The sequence below is a fragment of the Polistes fuscatus genome, unplaced genomic scaffold (assembly GCF_010416935.1).
Source record: "Polistes fuscatus isolate 324 unplaced genomic scaffold, CU_Pfus_HIC Scaffold1, whole genome shotgun sequence".
Classification (NCBI taxonomy): Eukaryota; Metazoa; Arthropoda; class Insecta; order Hymenoptera; family Vespidae; genus Polistes; species Polistes fuscatus.
The window spans coordinates 11032292-11054396 of NW_025112997.1; the positions used below are offsets into that span (position 1 = coordinate 11032292).

At 32.4% G+C, this 22105-nt stretch overlaps 3 protein-coding genes and 1 long non-coding RNA gene across 53 annotated transcripts in view; 2 read left to right on the forward strand and 2 right to left on the reverse strand.

Annotated features, from left to right (window-relative positions):
* The first annotated feature begins 333 nt into the window (after positions 1–333).
* On the forward strand, positions 334–816 carry LOC122514640. Its single transcript, XM_043631613.1, has one exon. The coding sequence runs from the start codon at positions 334–336 to the stop codon at positions 814–816; it is 483 nt and encodes a 160-aa protein (XP_043487548.1).
* Positions 817–3924: 3108 nt separating this feature from the next.
* LOC122518002 (restin homolog) lies at positions 3925–7866 on the reverse strand. The gene is made up of 10 exons (XM_043636647.1): positions 7627–7866; positions 7286–7507; positions 6725–7221; positions 6479–6653; positions 6043–6381; positions 5729–5934; positions 5375–5624; positions 4891–5130; positions 4533–4784; positions 3925–4460 (listed from the first exon to the last, which is right to left on the reverse strand). The coding sequence occupies exons 1-10, from the start codon at positions 7735–7737 to the stop codon at positions 4233–4235; spliced, it is 2520 nt and encodes an 839-aa protein (XP_043492582.1). The 5' UTR covers positions 7738–7866; the 3' UTR covers positions 3925–4232.
* Positions 7867–9618: 1752 nt separating this feature from the next.
* Positions 9619–22105, forward strand: part of LOC122518963 (Down syndrome cell adhesion molecule-like protein Dscam2) — a 67824-nt gene continuing 55337 nt past the window's right edge. For 19 of the 50 annotated variants that reach the window (XM_043638368.1, XM_043638284.1, XM_043638352.1 and 16 more), the window contains exons 1-4: positions 9628–9766; positions 11959–12067; positions 17736–17917; positions 18359–18497. In XM_043638368.1, coding sequence (XP_043494303.1) covers positions 11980–12067; positions 17736–17917; positions 18359–18497 — 409 coding nt within the window. In that variant the 5' untranslated portion in view covers positions 9628–9766; positions 11959–11979. Of the gene's footprint in view, positions 9767–11958; positions 12068–17735; positions 17918–18358; positions 18498–20036; positions 20199–22105 lie in introns of all 50 variants that reach the window. The other 31 variants (XM_043638478.1, XM_043638266.1, XM_043638312.1 and 28 more) reach the window with 5 other exon arrangements.
* LOC122519178 lies at positions 10218–11781 on the reverse strand. Its single transcript, XR_006304266.1, has 2 exons — positions 10549–11781; positions 10218–10458 (listed from the first exon to the last, which is right to left on the reverse strand). It is a non-coding gene; the product is annotated as an uncharacterized LOC122519178 (long non-coding RNA).

A 22105-nucleotide genomic window follows, 5' to 3' on the forward strand; every position in this document is an offset into this window, starting at 1 on the left:
ATTACCGTTACTGCCTTACGATGATCGATCATTTCACCAGGTGGCCAGAAGTCATCCCTATCGCCGATATATCAGCTGATAGCGTCACGAAGGCATTCTTCAGCGGTTGGGTCGCTCGCTTCGGAGCACCCACTGTCGTGACCACAGACCGAGGTTCGCAAATCGAATCTACTTTTTTTTCAAGCTTTGACAAAACTTTTAGGTTGCCAACGTACTCAGACAGCCGCGTATCATCCTGCCTCCAATGGGATGATAGAGCGATGGCACCGTTCGCTTAAAACTGCAATCATATGCCACGGTACGCAAGACTGAGTCGACGTTCTTCCCGTCGTCATGCTAGGCCTACGCACAAGCTTTAAGGAAGACCTTCGAGCAACAGCAGCACAGCTCGTTTACGGGACGACGCTAAGGCTTCCCGGCGAATACTTCCTCAGTGACCAACCTGCTAACGATCCACAGATATTCCTCGAGGCCATTCGGAAAAAAATGCGTCGAGTTCGATCAGCACCAGCCACGCACTACTCCAAGACTAGGGCGTTCGTGCATAAGACTCTACATACTTGCTCCCACGTGTTCGTCAGGGTCGGAGGTTCTACAGGACCGCTTTGTCAACCCTACGAGGGCCCATTCGAAGTGTTGGACAGGATGTTGGACAGCGTTTTCCGCATCAACGTTAATGGGAAGCCGTCGACGATTTCGACGGAACGACTCAAACCAGCTTTCTTCGAGGCCACTGAGCAAACGGACATCGCCCCGATAGTGGAGGACAACAACGACAGCCAATCTCCGATCTCGAACCAACCTAAAACAGGTTGAGAATACATTTCACGACTTCGGTTAGCCTAAGTCGCTCGGGGGGGAGTACTGTAGCGGCTTGCTATCGATAAGCAGATTTCTACTTTATCCTTTGCGACGACTAGCGCTGCCACACTCTCACCGCTCATTCTATGGCCAAGCTACTTTAGCGCTAGAACTCTATTATGGCTTAAAACGTTTCTATGAGAACATTAATGTTTCCGTAGTTACAAAGAATTTCTTCAGTTATTATAAATAACTGAATTAATTAAGAAGTTACACGCACCCGATCAACAATATATTTCATTACCCGTTCAAAAGTTCTGTAATAGTTTATAAATAAATAAATGTTACATAAAAATAATAGTGTCGATCAGTGTTTGAACCAATAGAATTCAAGTTTCTGATTCCTTTCGCTACAATTATGTAGCGGCCTGCTGTCGATAAGCAGATTTCTACCTTATCCTATGCGACGACTAGCGCTGCCATCCTCACCGCTGATTCTTTGGCCAAGCTACTTTAGCGCTAGCACTCTATCACGGCTAACAACGTTTCTATGGGAACGTTAATGTTTCCATAGTTACAAAGACTTTCTTCTTTCGTTATTTTAAATAAAGAAATGAATTAAGAAGTTACACGTGCTCAATCAACAACGCATTTTTGTTATCCGTTCTTGTTTTGTAATAGTTTATGAATAAAATAAATGTTACATAAAAATAGTAGTTGCGATCAGTGTTTGAACTAATAGAATTCAAGTTCCTGGTTCCTTCCGCTACAGTTATGCGACAGAATTGCCATCTGAAGTTCTAATATTTAACTACTAAACGAATACATCAACCAATAGCGTGTATTTTTTCTCGATCTCCCTTTCTCTCTTGCTCTCTCTCACTCTCGCTCTCTCTCTCCCTCCTCTCGCTTCATGGCTATGTGCGTTATGCGACGTTCGCCCTATCTCACTCTCTCTCAAACTTTCTCACTCGCTTGCTCCCTACTCTCGCTCCATGGCATGTGCTTCATGCTACGTTTGCCCTTTCTCACTCTCTCTCAATCGGTCTCAATCGCTCTCTCCCTCTTCTTGGACAAAAACGTCCCACATTTTCGTGTCACTAATATTATTATTATTGCGTTTCTTCCGTAAAAATTTTACCCTAATGCGCGCAAAGAAGTTTACTTCAAAAACTTGCTGACGTGTGTAACTTATTGTTACTTAAACGAAAAACCAACAGATACCACAGATCACCAAAAGAATACAAACGATACTAGAGTACAAATATTTCGATGAGCACTTCCGTGCTGTGCACGCTTTCGTGCATGCGCTTTCTCACTCTGCTCGAAAAAAAATGCTATCCTTTTCCACTTCCACATTGTAAGGACGGAAGGAGTGTATCCAGAAAAACACACTTCAGTTGTAATGAATCAAACGAATTGCAGCAAATATAATCGCTAATAATAAGTTTTTTCCCACCAAGGGCACCGGTATGATTTTAAAATCATAAGGGATAGTAGGCTATTGAAATTTAGCCAAAATGCCTTAATTTTATGCATACTAATGCAAACTTGATATAAGGGTAATTTTACGACGCTGAATCGAATGGTGCTATTTTTTTGCAATTTGATTTCAGCGTCTTAAAAAAAAGGTAAAAAATAGCTTTATCTTAGAATCTAGGCATTTAATCGAAAAAAGCTTTAAACAAAAGTTGTAGAGAATTAAAAAATACATAAAAAATGTTCTAAGGTTTATCTTCGTATTTTCAAAAATAAGCGAGAAAGAGTGGTAAAAGTAATTGTAAGAGTGAGGAAAAACAAGTCCTTACCTCTCCGTGGACTTTTACACGCGAGCGGGATAGTGTGCGTGCGAGCGTCTGTGTGTACTAATCATAAACGAAGGATCTTCGGCAATCTTCGGGACTCTCGGTCTTGAATGCAAGTGCGACTGAAAGAAGAAACCGATATTTCTCCCTTTCTATTTGTTCATGCGATAACGAATATTTTTGTCTTGGCCATCGATTGTTGAGCGCTCTTTATACGAGTGCGAGTGAGACAATAAACTGATATTTCTCTTTTTATATTTTTTCTTTCGGTAGCGAGAATTTTACGTCTTGGCCATCGAGTGTCGAGCGTTCTGTATATCTATATATATCGGCGTATAAGCGCGGCGTTTTTAAATCGAATCTTGATGCTTATGGCACGCCGTTTCTTTATTTATTGTCAAAAATAATGAACCTTGAATGAAAGAAAAACAATAATTTATTTTAATAGCATTTATTTTATCATAATCCTTATAAAATATCTTTATAACCATTTTAGTTTCTATTGTTAAAAGAGATAAATTATGAAGTCTCGCTCTTCTCCGGTAGAATTTCTTAAATAAATTTTAATTTTTTTTAATTTCGAATATCTTTCCACTGTTGTTACGGTAACTGGCAAAGTTTCAAATAAATATAAAATGGTAGAAATCATTACGAACTGCATTAGAAATTTATTTGTTAAATCATCTGGGTAATTTGATTGAAGCATCTTAGTAGATTTTACAATTTTATCTCATTAATTCTATTAATTTTGCAGGGAGTATAAATGAAAATAAGTTTGTTACATCATTTACTCCTTTAAACATCTTTTTAATTTGATTAATAACTACATCTACTTTACTTAGAAAAGATCATTTCCATTACCAAATTGATGATCGTTTGACAATTCGTCAAAACGTCTTTTTTATTATTCTTTGTCTTTTCCAAAAAAAAGTTGGAATAATATTCCATTTAACTACTATCTGAGCTGCTTTATTTTTTACAGAAATGTATATATTTCTATATTGTTGTAAGTTCTTATTTGTTATTTGTAAAGATTTTTTTGTCATTATAAGGTCCATATTTTTTATTTGTAACAACTTTGAAGTCAAGTTTGTTGTATTTAATATTTCAAATAAAATTACGTAGAGAAAAACAAATTCAAATATATTTAATTTTTTAATTAGTCCAAGTGCTTCCTTTTATTCTTCTTTGTTTTCATTTTTAAAACATAATTCATCTTTTAAATGAAAAAAAAGATATATTCTGTTACCGTAAGAATTTAATATTGTATTATCGATGATTATTTAACATAATTATAATAAAGTGTATTAGTAATAATGATTATTTACAAATATTTTTCCTTAATATTCTTAATCTTTTTTTTTTAAGGATAGATATGTACTTTACAAACTATATTAGTTTTATATTTTTGTTTAGTTTTCATAAGTGTAAGAAACATTATTAAATGCACAGTATATTGCAAATACTATAATAAAATATGAAAATCGTATTTTACACGTAAATCCTTAATAAAAATAGTAATGTTACATTCGATAAATATAGAAGAGCCAAAAAAAGAGAAGAAAGAAATTTGTAACAATACTATTTTTGGTCAGAAGTATAAAATTATTTTATTTTATTGTTCTATTAGGTTGTATTCAAATCATCCTTTTTTTTGGCTGTAAGTTCAAAAATCATATCTCTCATTCGACTTAGGTCTGTTAATTCTGCAGTCATTCTCTTTATATTTTGCTCTTTTTCGGCTAAAGTTTGTTCGTAAGACTTAGTCAAGTTGGTTAATTGTTGAAGTTCTTGTTTTAGTGCCGATATATCTTTCTGATTAGCTTCTATTTCACTATTTTTTAATTCTATAATCTGTAAGAAAGAAATTATTTATTAATATAATATGATGAATGATTGAATATGATTTATGAAAAGTTTACATACTTGTTCTTTTTTATTAATGGAATCTTGCATTTTATATAAAAGTTTGCCTAACTCATGATTTTTATTAGTCAACTCTGTAGCATTTGTTTCTGCAACTGAACATGCAGTCTCCAATTCTACTACTTTTTTACTTAATGTATCGATTTTGTTCATACAAATTTCTATTTCTTTTACACGTTCTAATAATGTTTTATTCAATTGATCGATATTTGCAGATTTTTCTGTTACGATTTTTTTTAATCCATCAATTTCCTATAAAAAATTATCATACGTATTTATATAAATATTTTCTTTCCTTTATACATATACACAACTCATACAATTGTATTATTTAAATTTCTAGAAAATTTGAATTTACTTGTGTTTTAATAGAAAGTGTTTTCTTCATTTGACTTTCGACTTCATTAAATTTTATTGCTAATGTAACTTTCTCGGCTTTTATACCCTCTAAACATTGTTGAGTGTCGAATAACATTTGATGTAAACGACTAGATTCTGCTATTACTTGGGCCAGTCGATGTTGCAAACTAGTGGCATGATTGTTTGCAGCTTCTAAGCTAGATTGCATGGCTCTTTCTGCATGTCTCATAGCTGCTAACTTTTATAAGTTATAATTATATGATTATATATTATTTTTTCTTATAATAGACATTCATATCACTGCTTTAGAATTATTATTAAAGTAAATAAATAAAATTTCTAAATATTATAATATATAGTAAGCATAATTAGATTAAGAAAAACTGTAGTGTAATATTGGCAGGCTGAGCTCTAAAACAGAGATATAAATGTAGATCTTAGTTTATTATATTTTATGATATAGGAAAAAATGCAAATATTACTTTGTATTCGTACAGTTCCATTACAGCTGAAGTTGTAATATCACCTATCTGATTAGACTCAATAGCTGTTTCAAGTCTGTTTATAAAAGCGTTAAGGCGTTCCTCTTGACTAAATGAAAATAATGGAGCCATATCATTTCCATTGTAATTAATGTTAGGTTTGATTCCCAGTCCAGTTACAGTATTAGCATTGCTTTGTACTAAAACTAAAGGCTCTAATTGTCTCATACATTGTGCTACTGCTGCAACACTGATTATAAGAAAAAAACATATATTTAAATGTAAGCATGTATAAGCGTACGTATGTAATTATATATATATATATATATATATATATGTTTGGATCTAACTTACCATTCTTGTGGAAAACCTACAGATGATGTTAATTGTAAAACTTTGTGCTTAATTTCTCCATCACCCGTGAATAATGCTAATGCCATTATCATTTGTATTTGTTTTTTCCGAAGTAATTCAGAATATAATGTTAACCAATTGGAATTATTAGCTGCCAAATCTGCTGTTAAAACTAAGGCATGTATATAAAGATTTGTTGTAGAATTCTACAAGAATTTAAACAAGAGTCATTTATACTTTAAATAAGCAATTTTTGGTAAGCTTCAAATGAGATTGAATTTTAATTATGCTGGAAACTTGCAATGTTACTGTACTTGAATAAGATTTCCAGGCCAATCCTGATTTGTAGTTTCTTCATATTCCAATATTGGTTTTAACAATTTACGCATTGCTTGTTCACTAAATGTCTTCAACACCTTTGATCGAAGTCCTGAAATTTTCACCATTTCTTGAAATAATTGCATCAATTCAGCAAGTCTTCCTTGTGTGTCAGTATTTTGAAGTTCATTTTTTTCTTGCATTTCATCATCCTCTGTGCTAGTTATAAGCATAAGAACAGATGGATCTAGTTCGGTAAGAACTTCTGTACAAATCTTTGTACGGCGTGATTCAATCACAATTATCCTAATGAGTGCTAATGCCTTAGAACATACCTACAAATGAAAAGAAAAAGAAATAAATATAGACGGATAGAAAAAGAAATAAGTATAGACAGATAGAAAAAGAAATAAATAGAAGAAAGATACTTACTTGTTCTACGGGTACCCATGTCATAGCTGACTTCACACATACTGGGTATAATGGAATCAAAGCAGTTACTTTTAATTTCACTAATGATAGTAAAAATTCCATTAAGAGTGCTACACAGTCTGGATCAGAATCACATTCTAAAGTAGCCAATAATTGTTCTACATCTTTACTATAACTAAAAAAACAAATTAACAAAATTAATAAAAAAGACAAAATTCATTAGAATATTTTATTTGTAGTACTTACTTTGTATATGTAAGTAGTATAGTTCTCGAATGCTCATTTTGTCCAACATCCTCAAAGAAATCAATAATATGTCTTAACAATAATACATCTTTTTTTTTAAGAGCACTTATTAAACTTGTAAATGTAACAGCAGCAAAATCCAATATATGTTTTTCTGATATATTTGTATTAGTATCTTCAAGTATAATCAAAAGCTTACAACATGGAACGCTTGTACTAACATTATTGCTTTGAATTCTTAATAACGTTCGTATGAATGTTTTGGTATCAATGGTGCGCATTAATGTATAAACTGCTGCAAGATTTTTGTAACAAAGATTTACAAGTACACCTAAAGAAAGGGCAATAATTTCTTCTTCTTTCACTTGCATTACCCATTGAGTTAAAATGGATATTAAATATGGTAAATGTGCCTCTTGCCAAGAAATTTTGACACCATAAGTTAATTCTTGTAGAAGTTTCAAAACACGTATTCTCTTCTCACTTGTCAAGTTAGCCTAAGAAGATAGTTAAAATTAGAAAGGTCATCATATATCTTGTGTGTATATTTCTAGCATTTACCTCCAATAATCGTGCTAATATAGGAGCAAATTTATAAGTATGAATAAGAGCTTGTCTGGCATTTGTATTTCGACAAGCATTCTGTAGAACATCTACAGTACTCCAAATTAATGTTGTTCTAGATCCTAAAGAATTCATAAGCTCGTGTAAGCTGACATAAAATTCAGCAGCTATTGAAGTTGTAGGATCAAAAATGCACAGATCCAATGACACACTTATGACCTTAAGGAATACATTTAAATGTCTTTTAATTAGATGTTTAATATATAGAAATAAGTTAATTTATAGGAAATACGGAAAATTAAAAAGACTTATGTAAATAATAATTGTCATAATTTTACCCCAAGATTTCTTTGTATAGCAGATATAGTTGTTTCACTTGGATGTTTTGCATATTCCAAGGCAGCTGATATAAATGCTCTCATATATTGATATTTCTCCATAATAAGCATTCATAAAAAAATAATATAAAAAGTATAGAATTTTACGGACTTATGTATTTTTAGTTTACAATAGTAATCGTTCAATGGACAAAGAAAATGTTTTCTTTTATCAAATTTATTTGTTTTAGCCCTTTCAAAGGTATGAATAATTTGTAAATGTAATAAATTATTTTCCTAATAAACAATCCGTTATTTATATAAATAAAGAGAAATAAAAAATGAAAATACAACATACTATAACGGAAAAACTATATTTGACGTCCATATTTAAATACCCCCAACATTCAAACAAACCAATCGGAGTATCGTTAAGGCGGCGACCATTGAAAAATGAACTTTCACCAATTCTCTTATAAAACGAAGATAGCACCTCTGAAGGAGGAAAAACGAAATAAAAGATATTTATTTATTTATATATGAATTGCTTCTTATTTTATGATTTGAGGCACAATAACCTGTAGTATTTATATAATATACAATCTTATAAGAAGAATTTTTAAATGAAATGCATCATATTATTACAATTAATATCCACCAATCAATGGGCTCAGAAGATGGCGCTCTCAACAAAACGATAGTTTGCTGAGAACATTTTTATCTTCTAAGTTTTAAGTAAACTTTTCGCGCGCATTTTCATATATTTTGTTGTTCGTATTTTTGTAAGTTATTTTGTATATTTCTGCCCTTTTTTGTCTATTTTTGCTCTAAATATAATATAGAAAATAGAAGAAACATGATTATTATCGTTGACTATTTAAATATTCGTAATAATCGTTTAGAAATCATACCAAACGTTTGTATTTTTTTGTTGTAGTGATATATTCCAATCATGGAAAACTTTATATCATATCTAAAACATTTGAAATTAAATATCGATTTTTATCCTGCTAAAATTTTCAAATACAATCCCGTAGATATTAGAAAATATTTTATTTCTATATATATTCTATTTTATTATGTTTCTTGGCAAATTTAATTTCGATGATAATCGTTTATTTTAAGAATTATATTCAATTTACTGAAAAGTATTTACTAGTCTTTAATTTTATAGTAAAATATTTATCTAGCTAATTGAATTTATGTTCAAAAATTTTGAATACATTGTTATTCCATCATTATAAAATATTATTATTTTACTGATTTAAACTAGTTTTTGTTTTAGATAATGAATACGTTGAAAATTATATTTGCAGAAAACTGCTATGTAACGTATTTTTGGGAAAAACATATGTAAGTCATAAAGTAGTTCATGGTTTATTCAGCGGTTAGTTCATGCCTACATTATCCATATAAACAATCAACATTGAATAGCTAATATACAATTTATGTAGATAAGAAATGATGGCGGCGGGGGGTATAAGCTAATTGTAAGTGCATTATAAAGTTCGATTAAATAAGTTTGTTTATCATGTTTTGTGCATATTTTGTTTCTACGTAAACGTTTTTTTGCACATGTTTTTGCATACATAAACGTTTGCAATATATTTGCATAAGTGTAAAGCTAAATTATCTTATATTTAATAGCTCACATACATATATACATAAATCATATATAAACATTTTTAAATAATTTTTTATAAAACTATATGCACTCTTTTACGAAACAGTATACAAATTATTAATATTAATTAAGTAATGTTATCAGATGGAGAATAAGTTGTTAATACGTCCCAAATGTTATGTAACGTTTCATATATTATTGTATATCTACATTGTCAATATTTGTGTCTGTAATATAGGATATATGTTATTATATAGGAATATATATATTTGGAGCATTGACTGTTTCCTGCATGCTCGAGGAAGCAAACCGGCGCTTTTCCCCTCCTTCTCCAGCATCCAGTCGTGAGAGTTCAGTGCCTCCCCTTCCTCCCCATCAAGGCGTGCAAAACTGAAGTGGAGGTAGCAGCACCGTCGAGGCGAGTGACGCCGTTCACCAGCTCACATTCTTCGGTCGTCTACGGTCGAAGGAACTACGTGGTCTTCGTTACGTTCGTTTACGATCGACGCGCATCTGTAAGCCCTGCTGTCGTTTTCGGTACGTACGTAAGTTTTCTCGTTAATGACGTGATTATTCGAAAAGATTCGATACATAAATATCTTCAAGTAATTTTTTTTATCATGATCGTGCTTCGCCACTTTGATGGGGAAAAAAAAGAGAAAAAGGATTGAAAGATAGAAAAAAAAGAAAGAAAAAAAGAGAGCGTGAGAATATCCTTCAAGGATAATCTCATCCTTCTCTCCTGTGGGTGTGTGCGCGTGCACGTGATCATCTATCGTGGATGTACCATTCGCGAGTGATCACCGTCTGAAAATCATCGAATTGTGACAATCGTACTACAGCCTTTGCTTGGACTTAACTAGTTCAGCTGCGGTTTATCGCTAAAAAAAGCCAGAATCTCAGCGGCATCGTCCTTATTTGAGTATTCAAAGAAATCAAAACGAGTGACGTTTATCTTCTATGACCGTCTTTTTCTTTTTTACATGAATTTTTGAAATGATCTTTATATTCTTCCACTGGAGGAAATATGTATTGGAACATTTTAAAATCATTTGTTCAAAATTTGTTCGCCACGAGCTTACACTTACTACGCTTTGCGCGTTGCCTTGGTTACCACCAAGAGCGACTCCCCTTCAACGATCTTTTTACCTTCTTTTTTATTTTTTTTTCTTCTTTTCTGTCCCGTCTCTTACTCCAGATTTTCTCGGGCTCACTTTCTTTATTCTTTTCTTTATGAAAAAGATAGGATCATTAAAGAAAGAGAGAGAGAGAGACTGAAACGACTAAGATTCACAGCATGACAAAGCCACGCTTTTTACCGTCAGCATGTTTGTCTCGTTTGGTTGGCTAACACGTTTCTTTCAAGATGACGGATCGTATCGTCCTGAGGACAGTGACATCATCGTAGCTAGAACGTGATCGTGATCGTTATCGTCATCGTCATCGCCATCGTCATCGTCTTTGTTCAATCACGCGTCGTACAAATCTTAACTGCAATATTTGTTAACTATTTAATTTTTTGTTGTCACCAAGCTTTCCCTTCTTTTAAATTTGATTTATAATTCAGTAAAACTTTGGATAAGCGAGGACAGAGAGGAATAGAGATAAGCTGTGGGCAAACGAGCAAACTACCTCGTTGGACCAAATACCATCAAGCATGGCGTACGGATGCACGAAGGGTAGCTCGGTCCGTTCCGCACCCTGCGATCAATAAACCCAGTGAGAGAGGGAGCAGCTCTCTCCTCCGTGTGCTTCTCTCCCCCTCCTTTTCCTCCCTTTCAGAGGGGGTTTACTTGTCTTTTACCTCATCCTCTTCACCACCCCCTCTCTATTTCACTTGTCACTCCTTTCTCAGTTTCTACGACCGCCATCGCTGTCCAACGGCGACCCTTTCAGCCCATCAGAGATTCAGCACGTGTACGATGCGAGATACCATGTCTTTCAAAAATCGTCAGACCTATTACTTCGCCTTAACGATGATTTTAACATTAGTGATGCGAAATCGACTCGAACGATTCAGGCACAATTTGAACGAAATGCTAACGTTAAGTAGACACGATCTTTCAAAAGATCTTTTAATAAGTCAATACTCAAGTTTTCAATTTATTTTTTCCTTTTTCTATGGCAACACATCGATTATTTGATATTTTTATTTTATTTATTTAATCACAAATTTCCATGAATAGTAGAGATGTTCGCATATTTATTTTTATCATTATTTTTCTAATGCGTGTTTGCCGATTATCACTTATAGGTATTTGTTAAATATAAATATACATAAGCTTTTTATGCTGTGTTGAGTATTATTTAGAATGCATATTTTAAGATATTATTGGTCGTATATAATCGTAGGAATATACGCAAATTTGCTAAGTACGACCGATTACCGAAGATAATTTATTTTTATTTTAGATCGAATTCTTATATTCAAGATTAAAACAAATATGTTATCGTACGTTTCTGTACATGCTTATGTATACTTAGTTTAAATCGTTTTAATTGCCTTTTTTTTATTGTGCTATCCATAATGTTTTAATGATTTCGATTGAGCCCAGACGTTTTCTTTGCGATCGATAATAACGTAACGTCTTGAATCGTACAATGGAAGTCTTCCATCGAACTCGAGAGTATCTGAAACAGTCCAGTCCAGACGGGTGGTGCGATTGTCACGAAAAAATCGAAGAAAAAGTGCAAAATCGTTTGAGACGTGTGTTTTGTGTACTATATAGGTGAAAATCAGTGCGATCAGGATGTGGCGTGAACCTCCAGGAGGGGGGTGTAAAGCACCTACCTACATCTTTACTATGTTTTTACTGGCTTTACTGGCATTGACTCATGGTAAGTTAAATTTTTAGAATTTCATTTGAATTGGTTATTCTTTTAACCCTTTATAGTTTTAATTTCCTATACGATTAAAAAAATCTATATAATTTATTATCAACGAATAGTAAATACAAATTAACAATTGAAGAACAATTTTTAAAGATATTAAATATACTCTGATATTTCAAGCTAGAGTTGATAATCGCTACATAAAGAATTTTTGATTGGTTAGCAGAATGAGATTTTAAAATAACATATGTAAGCCATATTCGGTAACAATAAGATTTAATAAAAATGTTTATACGTTGATATGTGATTCAAAGTCGTATAGAACTATAAAGGGTTAATATCTACTCTTATAATGTCTATAAATTCGTATAAGTTGACGATTAACCATGTTTGATTTCAACTTGATTTTTTTCACGGTCACGATTTCTAAGACGTCTAATTACTCTATCTAATTTCTACTTGTTTCTTTCTTTAATAGGCACTATAGTACTTTAACGATAAGCGAAAGCAAGTTTTAGTTGAGTCAAAGATCGTTACGTACCCTAGCATAAAAGGATTAAATGTCATGGATACCTTACTACCTGTTTCGAAACACGGAAAGCTTCGTTAGAATGATTATGAACTATGCTTTATTGTAGAACTGATTTACAACGTATAACGAATCTTTGATATATTATTATTTGTTGTTATTATTATTATTGTTATTAATAATATTATTTAAATAAAGAGATATTACTTTTAACGATAATTAAAAACCATTGAAAAAGAAGATAAACTTTGAATATTGAAAAAATTATTATATATAGTGTTTCAGGACTTTTTAACTAAACTCCATTAGTACATTTTATAAGTAAAAGGAAGAAAATAAATGATTGCATTTATCGTTACCTATGTATCATACTAATTGCAAGAACAATATTCATTTTAATATTGTAATAAAGTTCTTAAAAATCTACACATTTATATGAAATTTATTTCGATAGAATATAGAATTATAGAATAAACTGATAATATATATTTTACTGAAAAATTCTTAAATAATATAATTTATTCTAGAATAATTACTTTCTCGAAGTTGATTTAACTATATTATATTATATAAGTTATAAATGTTTCATTCTGTCAGGTGTATTAGCGTGCTTTATTTCCTGGATGTAGTTTACAAAGGAATTCGCGTGTATAAGGTCGTTCAAACAATATTATTCTTGCTTTTTCAGCTTGAGAAAGAGTCTCACGATGTTCGGTATCAATATGATATTATTATAAAAGTTTCTCACGATATTCGTTCTTGTGGTTTGCTGTAGCGAAACCAAGCTGCTCTGTCTTTGTCCAGATGATCTTGTGTTCTCTTCTGAATCTTATAGGAGGTTCGTCGTTGCTCGGCCAACCAGCCGTTGTGAAAGGTTCGAGAAGCGTAGGTAGAGAAACAGAGTGCAGCTGCTGAAGGAAAGAGCTCGAAAAAGGGCGGGGAGAGAAAACCGAAGGAAAGGAACAGCTGCTGTTCCTAGAATGGAAGCTTCTCTCTCTTTTTTGCTTTCAGAGATTCCATTTTATCCTGGACTACTCTCTCTTTTTCTCTCTCACCTTCTTCACTCTTTCTTTCTTTTTTTCTTACCGACCAGGTGAATCCGTCTTAAGTGTAAAGACGTTTACTACTAATACCATTAAACTTGCTTTGACGATAGATTTATCTGTTCATGAAATGAGAACAGGAATGCGAAATGGTCTCTTTGTTTTTCTACAGAATTACTCTTTTTATTAGTGTCAGGCTGTTTTTAACACCTTTAATGTGATAGTAATCATTGTGTGATAGTAAAACATTTAGTGTGATAATTATCTTATTTATTATTTTATTCGAATATTCCTGAGATATATTAAAAAAATGTTTACAGTATTTTAATTGAAAGATGTAATAAAAAATTGATTTATCGTATAAATATAATAATGATTTTATTTTTATATTTGATTATTTATATATTCGTATATTAAAAATAGTTAAGGCTCGCGAAGATCAAGTTGTATATATATTGCTTTGAATAAAGGGCATGTTTCGCATATAAAGATCAAATAGAAAGGCCTGTTATTTCTTCGTTTTTACGATAGCTATTTCTTTTTTTCTGAGTCTATAAAATTTTTTCGTTTTTCAGTCAACATATACGTAATTTTGTAATCATGGAAGCTGTTAACTTGTATAGTAGAGGAACGACAAGTATATTCGCTGTGTAACGTTAAAGAACATAAACGTGGCTAGAAATAGGCGAGAATGGCTGAAAAGGAACGTTACCTAACACGTCTACAAACCGATACACCCCGGATTTAGGAATTTCTTAAGGCTTCTACCCACGCAGTGTGCGTTTACTGGCTTTTCTACCATTTGGTCTTGCATTAGTAATACGATTGCATAGGAAAGTTGAGTGAATTATTTTTTTAAGTCGCGTGGGCGATATTGTCTTATGCAAGGAATATTTCAGACAATTATGATTATTGTAACATCATTTAGCATTCCATGATAAATTCAAACAGTTTTTATTTTTATTCATTATATCGATCGTAAATTTATTAATTGTACGATTATTATTAATATTATGCAAATCGTAGATTGTCCTAACTGTACTCTATATTAATGAATATTATGCATGGTTAATATACGATGTTTTGATGAAATGATACTATTTTCAATGATGAATAAACGTTAAACGTTAATCATTAACATAAATTGATGCTACTAATAGGATATAAAATTAGAACAATCGAATATCCAAGCAATAAATAGATTTGCAATATTTTTAAATATCAAGAGAAATTCTTTTTGTTCACAGTGATCGTAATAAAAAAGATTATAGGATATTTTAAAATTGCCTTTAACTATTTTGCACATTTTTATACTTTTATATTTGATTATTAAGGCAATTAAAAAAATGCCAACGACTTCAATATTTTAGAAAATACTATCTTCAATAAATAGTTTTCATTTTCAGTGTATTAATTTTTTAAATTAAAACATATTATTCTTTAAAAGATATTTTTTGTCATAAGAATTAACTGACAATGGGATATTCGTACTTCCTATTTGAAATAATTTGACCCGTTATATGAAACATATTTATATACATTTTATATGAATAATATAAACATTTATATAAAGTATTGTATGTAGAAAGATCTTCCGGATCAGTTAACCCAAATGCGATCATTGATCGATAGTCATTGTTCTTTATCGTCGTTCAACAGTTGATCGTCTTAAAACGTCGTCTTATTATTATTCAACTCTCGATTTCTCGTATATCTTTAATGCGCGGGTGTACATATATATGTATTGTATTGCATATGTGTGTATGTACATACTTCACACGTGGGGTGCTTTACACTAGAGATTCGTGCGTGTTCATTCGCGAATGTGTGAGTGTGTACGTATAGTTGGATATATATTCGAAGCAGCATGTCCGGACGTTTGAAAGCTTCTCTCTCTCTCTCTTTTTCTTTCTCTCTATAGATATATATATATATAGATTACAGAGCGGTTGTCGACCGCGAAGAACCCCTGCTTTTTATTGTCAATGGATACGTGTGCGAGCATGTTAGTTTGAACATAAAAATCCTAAGACATATGTAGAGAAGAGGAAGAAGAAGAAGGCGAGTAGTAGAGAGAAGAAAATGAAAAGAGAAAAGATAGAATGGAAGAACGGTAATAGGTCTTTCTCGTTCATGCGTAGACCACGGCAAATGCCATTTTCCTCTGTATATTCTTCTTGCTCGGTTAGAACTACGAGTGGATGTTTTACATAAGCTCGTTATAATAATATATATTGATCCGATAAAGTTTAACACACGAGGAAAACACTTGTGGTTTATGAATGGTTTAGCGTGTTAACGCACCGGTGAACCTTTTACGTCGTCGTCGTGGTGGGTAAAAAGATTTACAGGTTATTTAGGTTAATAATATTTCAGTATCGATTAATAATTCGTTAATTATTTGATATCCTCCGTCAATTAGGACATCTCATTTCAAATCATTATTATATCTTTGTTCTTAGAATAATTATAGACATCGAATATGAATATCTTATATCGAATGTTATAAGATATCGAAATAATGTTTCAATCGGGATATTTATTTTATGCGTGCAGGAATTGTAGTCATTGTTTTGTAAAGATATTTTTGAAAATATATATTTATTTACCTAATATTGAATAAATTAAATTATTCAAGAAGTATAAATTGAGTCAATCCGATAAATAAAGATCGAGACAAATATTCTTTCAAACGATGATTGAAATGTTAAATAAGTTTTTCCTTAAAAATATATACTTAAAAATGAATAATAAATTAATACGCATTATTTAAAGATATGTACAAGTTTTTCTGAATAATGTTTATAATACGTGCTGAAAATTTTGTTTTTATATGACAAGAAAAAGCGTAATATTTTATTATTTAGTATTATTTTCAATGAAATTGTGTCGATATCTCGTGCAATTAAAATTCCTTTTACCGGTTCGAACGTTTGCAATTTCTGCGACTTAAGATCAGTATCAATGATAAGTTCCTTTCAACGGAACAGAGCAAACGAAGAACGTGTTCGTTGGTTCGCTTGGCTGGTGACTGTTCGTAAAGCGGAGAACTCAGGAGGTGAAAAATCTGTAGCACCTGCTCCGTATACCTGCGTCTATCTCTTGTCGTTTTTTCGATACCTTCGATGCTGTAGCCCTTACTGACCGGTTCTTCGTGACTCGATTTTTTATAGATAGTATAACTATAGTTATAACGTAAACAATATTCGCTCATGTGCTTTCGTTCTTTCATGTAGATGCGCGTGCACGAGAAGTTTGAAAAATAAATTGGTGAATTCAGGTAGCAAACGAGTGAATCGCGTCACGTTCCATTACGTGATGAAAATTTTGAATTACAATCGTAAATATGTACGTCAGTTTAAATCTTTTCGAGTATAATTTTGTTAAAATATAATTGAATCGCTATCGAATCATAATCGAATCGAATCAGAACAGTTTTTAGCTCGATGAATTATCCTTCTTAGAAACATTATCGATGTAAAACTCTCTCCGCGCTCGAGTTTTGCGATAAATGCAAGTTAGGTACAGCGGAAAAGGAATCACGCATTGCATATCTTCTTTATGGATATATGACGTTGACAGCATATTATTCAATAGGAGACCGACAACCTGTTGTTTGCCGTAATTGGCGACACGCCAGTCTGGTGTGTGCGCATGCGTCTAGGGATACACGAAGCGTATCCCAGAGGAAACGAATGATAAGGAAAAGGAAATCCACGAACTGCCAAAATTACTTCTTATTTTGGTATTTAATCGAACTTTCATATTTCATAAATAGATTATTATACTTAGGTATTCTCGATCTTTCCTAGATTCGTCATACGATAGGATAAGTAATTCATAAAAATAATCTAATAGAAAAGAAAGAGAATATATTATTCTAATTTTCTACTATGTAATTGAGGTATTTCCGCTAAAAATGTGTTATAGTAGATCTTCGATCAATTCACCGTTAATGAGGAAATTGCGGCAAGATCTTCGCGTTAAGAATTGCAACGATAGCTCGTGTTATTGTATACTAGGTCAGACCATTCCACAGCGACGACAGTTATTATATCATTGAGAAGATGAGTCAATGAAGATGGATGGCTTTTTATTTCAGTTACTACCGCTGAGGATGAATCTATGGGACCCGTTTTCGTTAAGGAACCACCAAACAGAGTCGACTTCTCAAATGGAACTGGAGCTGAAGTTGAATGCCGAGCTAGAGGAAATCCCCAACCGGACATTATTTGGGTTCGTGGTGATGGTACTGCTGTTGGAGATGTTCCTGGATTGAGACAGGTAGCTTCCATTAATTTTTTCTTTTCAAGTAATTTCGTTATTATAACAACAATAAATTGGTCAGTTTGATTTCAATTATGTATTCGCGAATACATAACCGTGACAAACATTCAAGTACTTCTCTTGTATTTGTACGCTTTAGTGATTTATTGTGTTGTCCAATTATTTCCACTTCGTTACTTTCATTGTTTTGCTTTATACTTATACGATGTGAAATATTAATCGACCCTAACACATAATACTTACTTTCATGGCTAATGAAGCCTACTTACTGCCGTTTTTATTTAATCGACCGTAAGATTGTTGACTTCTTTGTTACATATATAATACTTTTATATACGCGTACATATTACATAATATAAAATAGAATACTTTTTATATACTCGAGATTAAAATCTCTGAACGTACATACTCGGCAGCTCATTCTTCTGCTTGCTGCAGGTCCTACCGAACGGAAATTTGGTCTTCCCTCCTTTCCGCGCAGAGGATTATCGTCAAGAGGTTCATGCTCAGGTTTACAGCTGTCTTGCACGTTCTCCAGCCGGTTCAGTTCACAGCCGAGATGTTAATGTAAGAGCCGGTAAGTGTCTTCCATCCCGAATACTATACCTGTACGATATAGGTTCTTCTGTTGTTTGGCCATCTATTAAAATTTGTAGAAAAAAATAAAAAAGATTTGTCGATAAAATTTCGTTAAATTTTATGTTCTCAGTAATATTCTTTTTCGTAAAATTTATCGAATTTTCACTTAATTTAATTTCAACAAATAAAAACATTTACTATCCCGAATATCCAAAAATTCGATTGAATAAATTATACATTCAACTAATTCAACTAATATTATACATTATATATTCAACTAATATTTGAATGATAATATTTATATTATTATATATTTTTTTTTTATTATACACTAATTATTATATAATTATATTATATTGTAAATTTAGAAAGATGGCCAAACGCTTTAATGTGAGAATTTTTTTCAGCAAAATTGTAAGGAAAACAAATATCTTCAAAGGTCAAGTACCAATTTATCGTGTACTTGAAAGCCACTAACGCGTCGTCGTTGTCAATTAGGTAGACTTTGTAAATAATTATTCGGTGGGGGAAAGAGGGGATTAAGACGCAGAACTCTTGGATCTCTACGCGTTTAATTACAGAAGAATACAAATTGCTGCCGCCGCCGTCGCATTTATGTGTGAAACGCGTGTTCGCACAATGACTCTTCTGTCTCTTTTTTCTTTCTCTTTTTTTCTATCTTTCCGTGTCTCACTCTATTTTCAATATATAAATTAAAAAAAACTTCATTTACAAAGTGTCTCGAGTCACGATTCGGTTTATATTTGCGTGTATTATGTGTATTTTACGGAAAGAGAAAGCGAGAGCAAGAGGGTGAGGGACTTGTTTAGTGATTCATTTTGATGACGTTACGGCAACTTCGTGACTCGCTTTGCTATCAATCGAAGTTATTTTTGTGCGTTTCTCTTTCACCGGCTCCGTTCTTCTTCCGCGACTTTATAAAGAAATGTACTTATCTCGTGAGTGAGTTTTTTTAACTGGATTTCTGAATTACGTCGAAATAAATAAATGGGGGAAGAAGAAAATGAAGAAGGAGAAGGAGAAGAAGAAGAAGATAGGGAAAAAATTATTTCTCGATCGTGTAACGACGAATAATGAGCGGCACATACTCTTCGACGCTTTCATTTGTGCCTCGTTAATCTATCTCTCTCTGCTTTTTTTTCGTCTACGGCATTCTCGCGTAAGAGTATTGAACGTCATTAGTATCGTTGAGAGATAACGAGTGTATATGTAACACGTGCTTGTTGTTCGTGAGCTTTTAACGAGAAGCGCCGAAAATACGCGGAGTTTCGTTTTAGTATATTACGTTTTGTAACAAGTCTACTAGTTTTGTTAAAAGTGGTCGTTGTTTCAATAGAAGAAAGAAACAAGTTTGATTAAAATAAAAAAATGTAATAACAAAATATCGTTGTAATGTCAGAAAATATAGAGATGAGCGGGAGTACGTCTTTTTAATTATTCATATTAATCGTTAAAAATTGTTATTTCTTTTTTTCTAATTTCCTTCTTCCTCTATGAAAAAAATATCCGAAAATAGTGGTGGCGCAGTATTACGATACTGATGTGAACAAGGAATATGCTATCCGTGGGAACAGCGCTATATTGAAATGTGTTGTGCCTTCTTTCGTCGCTGATTTCGTAAAGGTTCTTTCATGGCATACCGATCAGGGAGAAGAATTTGTGCCGGGCGATGACTTTGGTATTTTATTTACAATTAGTTTATTTTATGCTAGATTTGCATATCGAGCAAACGAACGAACTTATCATCTATCTATTTATATACACATTATACTATACTAAACCAGCATCCTTTTTCTTGAGCAGATCGAGCATCGCACTTTCTATCGTTTCTTTCTACTATCGTTAAATTATCTGCGTATGATTCATTAAATGAAAATTATTTATATTAAGGAAACAGCCTGTCCAATATGATTTACGATACGTTAAGGAAATTTTATATTGCAATTTGTAGTTTCGAGACTACAGTATTCGATTTTATTGATTTGGACAAGAATTTTTTCTATCTTTATGAGTATTACGAAGTAATATGTGGAGTTCGTGAACATACACGAATCCGTAATTCCTTTCATTAACATTGTTCTCGGTTCGTATTCATCACTCTAAAATAATTGGAGCGTGTTGACATCTGTTCCATTCCCTTTTTATCTTTCTATATATTTACTTATTGTTAGATATATATCTAGATCTATCTACTTATCTATGTATCTATCTATCTGTCCTCTCATAGGGACACTTTTATTAATTAATTTATGTATGTAATCCCTTAGGGTTCGTCGTCCGATGATAAAACATATCCTTTACGTGCAACTTCGTGTAGCTTCGTGCAGTCTTGCGTGTTACGCTGCTGCTGCGACTGCGGTGTAAGATGCGACAATGCGAATCGATCTGCTCTCGAACAGCCGATGTAATCTCACCCTCATGGCTCTCGTCAACGTCGACGAATTTTCTTCCAGTCGTCTACCTCCGATGAATCGTGATATAAATTACGGTTTTCGTTGTTGTTGTTGATTATATACAATTTTGAAAACATTTTTAAACGTTTCAAAAATAATTTATTTTTTTTCTTTTTAAGAAATTCTTAGGAAACTCATATTATTCATATTGATATGTTAATATTAACATAAAAAAAAGTAAAAATAACATTATCATAAATCCTTTTATGAAATCTATTGAAATTAATTTGTTAAATTTATTATTATGTTGTAATTTTGCAACCATATGTATTTATGAATTTAGTAAATTTTAAACGAAGTTAACTAATTTTGATAAAAATTAAATTTTAGCAAAAGTAAGTTATTTAGCGATTTAGAAAATGACGTCAAGTACGTAAGTAATTTCTCTTGATTTTCTTTTCTCGGAAATATATATCTTAATTTTCCGCTTGTTTACGAAACGGTGTATTTGATCGCGTGCGTGAAGATTATTCGATGCTTGCGAGCGATAGGAGAGAGAGAAGAGTGAGTCGAATGAGTAATAGTGTCGTCCTTTTATAAACGGCCACGTGAATTCATTGTCATCGTTTATTACAGTGGTGCATCAGTACTATCAGTCAGAAGTCAACAATGAGTATGTTATTCGCGGCAATGCGGCGATTCTCAAGTGCAGTATACCGAGCTTTGTGGCAGAATTCGTTCAAGTAGTCGGTTGGCAGGATGACCAAGGAAATTCGTTTAATCCGGAGGAAGGAAATGGTAGGAGGGAGAAGTTTGATTAGGGGAGACGAATTTCCTTTTCCCCGAATTTTTACATTGTATTTGGACGTTACAGGCAGCGTTGCATTTCGCGAGCGGTCAACGTCGTCGGACGTGCGCGATAAAAATAGTTCGATAAGCAAATTTTATTTCATGGATGACTAATGAAATTTTTGATTACATGTAAACAAAATTTTACGTGTAAACCATGACTGTCTAGGATGAAAGAAGAGATTCGATAACTATTATTATTTTATGATTTATCATAGAGATTGTGAGAAAAGCAGTAGTGTATCATCATAATTTATTACTTAATCTTTTTATTATATATAATTTTAAAGATTATATACTTTTTTACGTAACCAAAATTATTCGAATTTTTTAATCTTTTTTA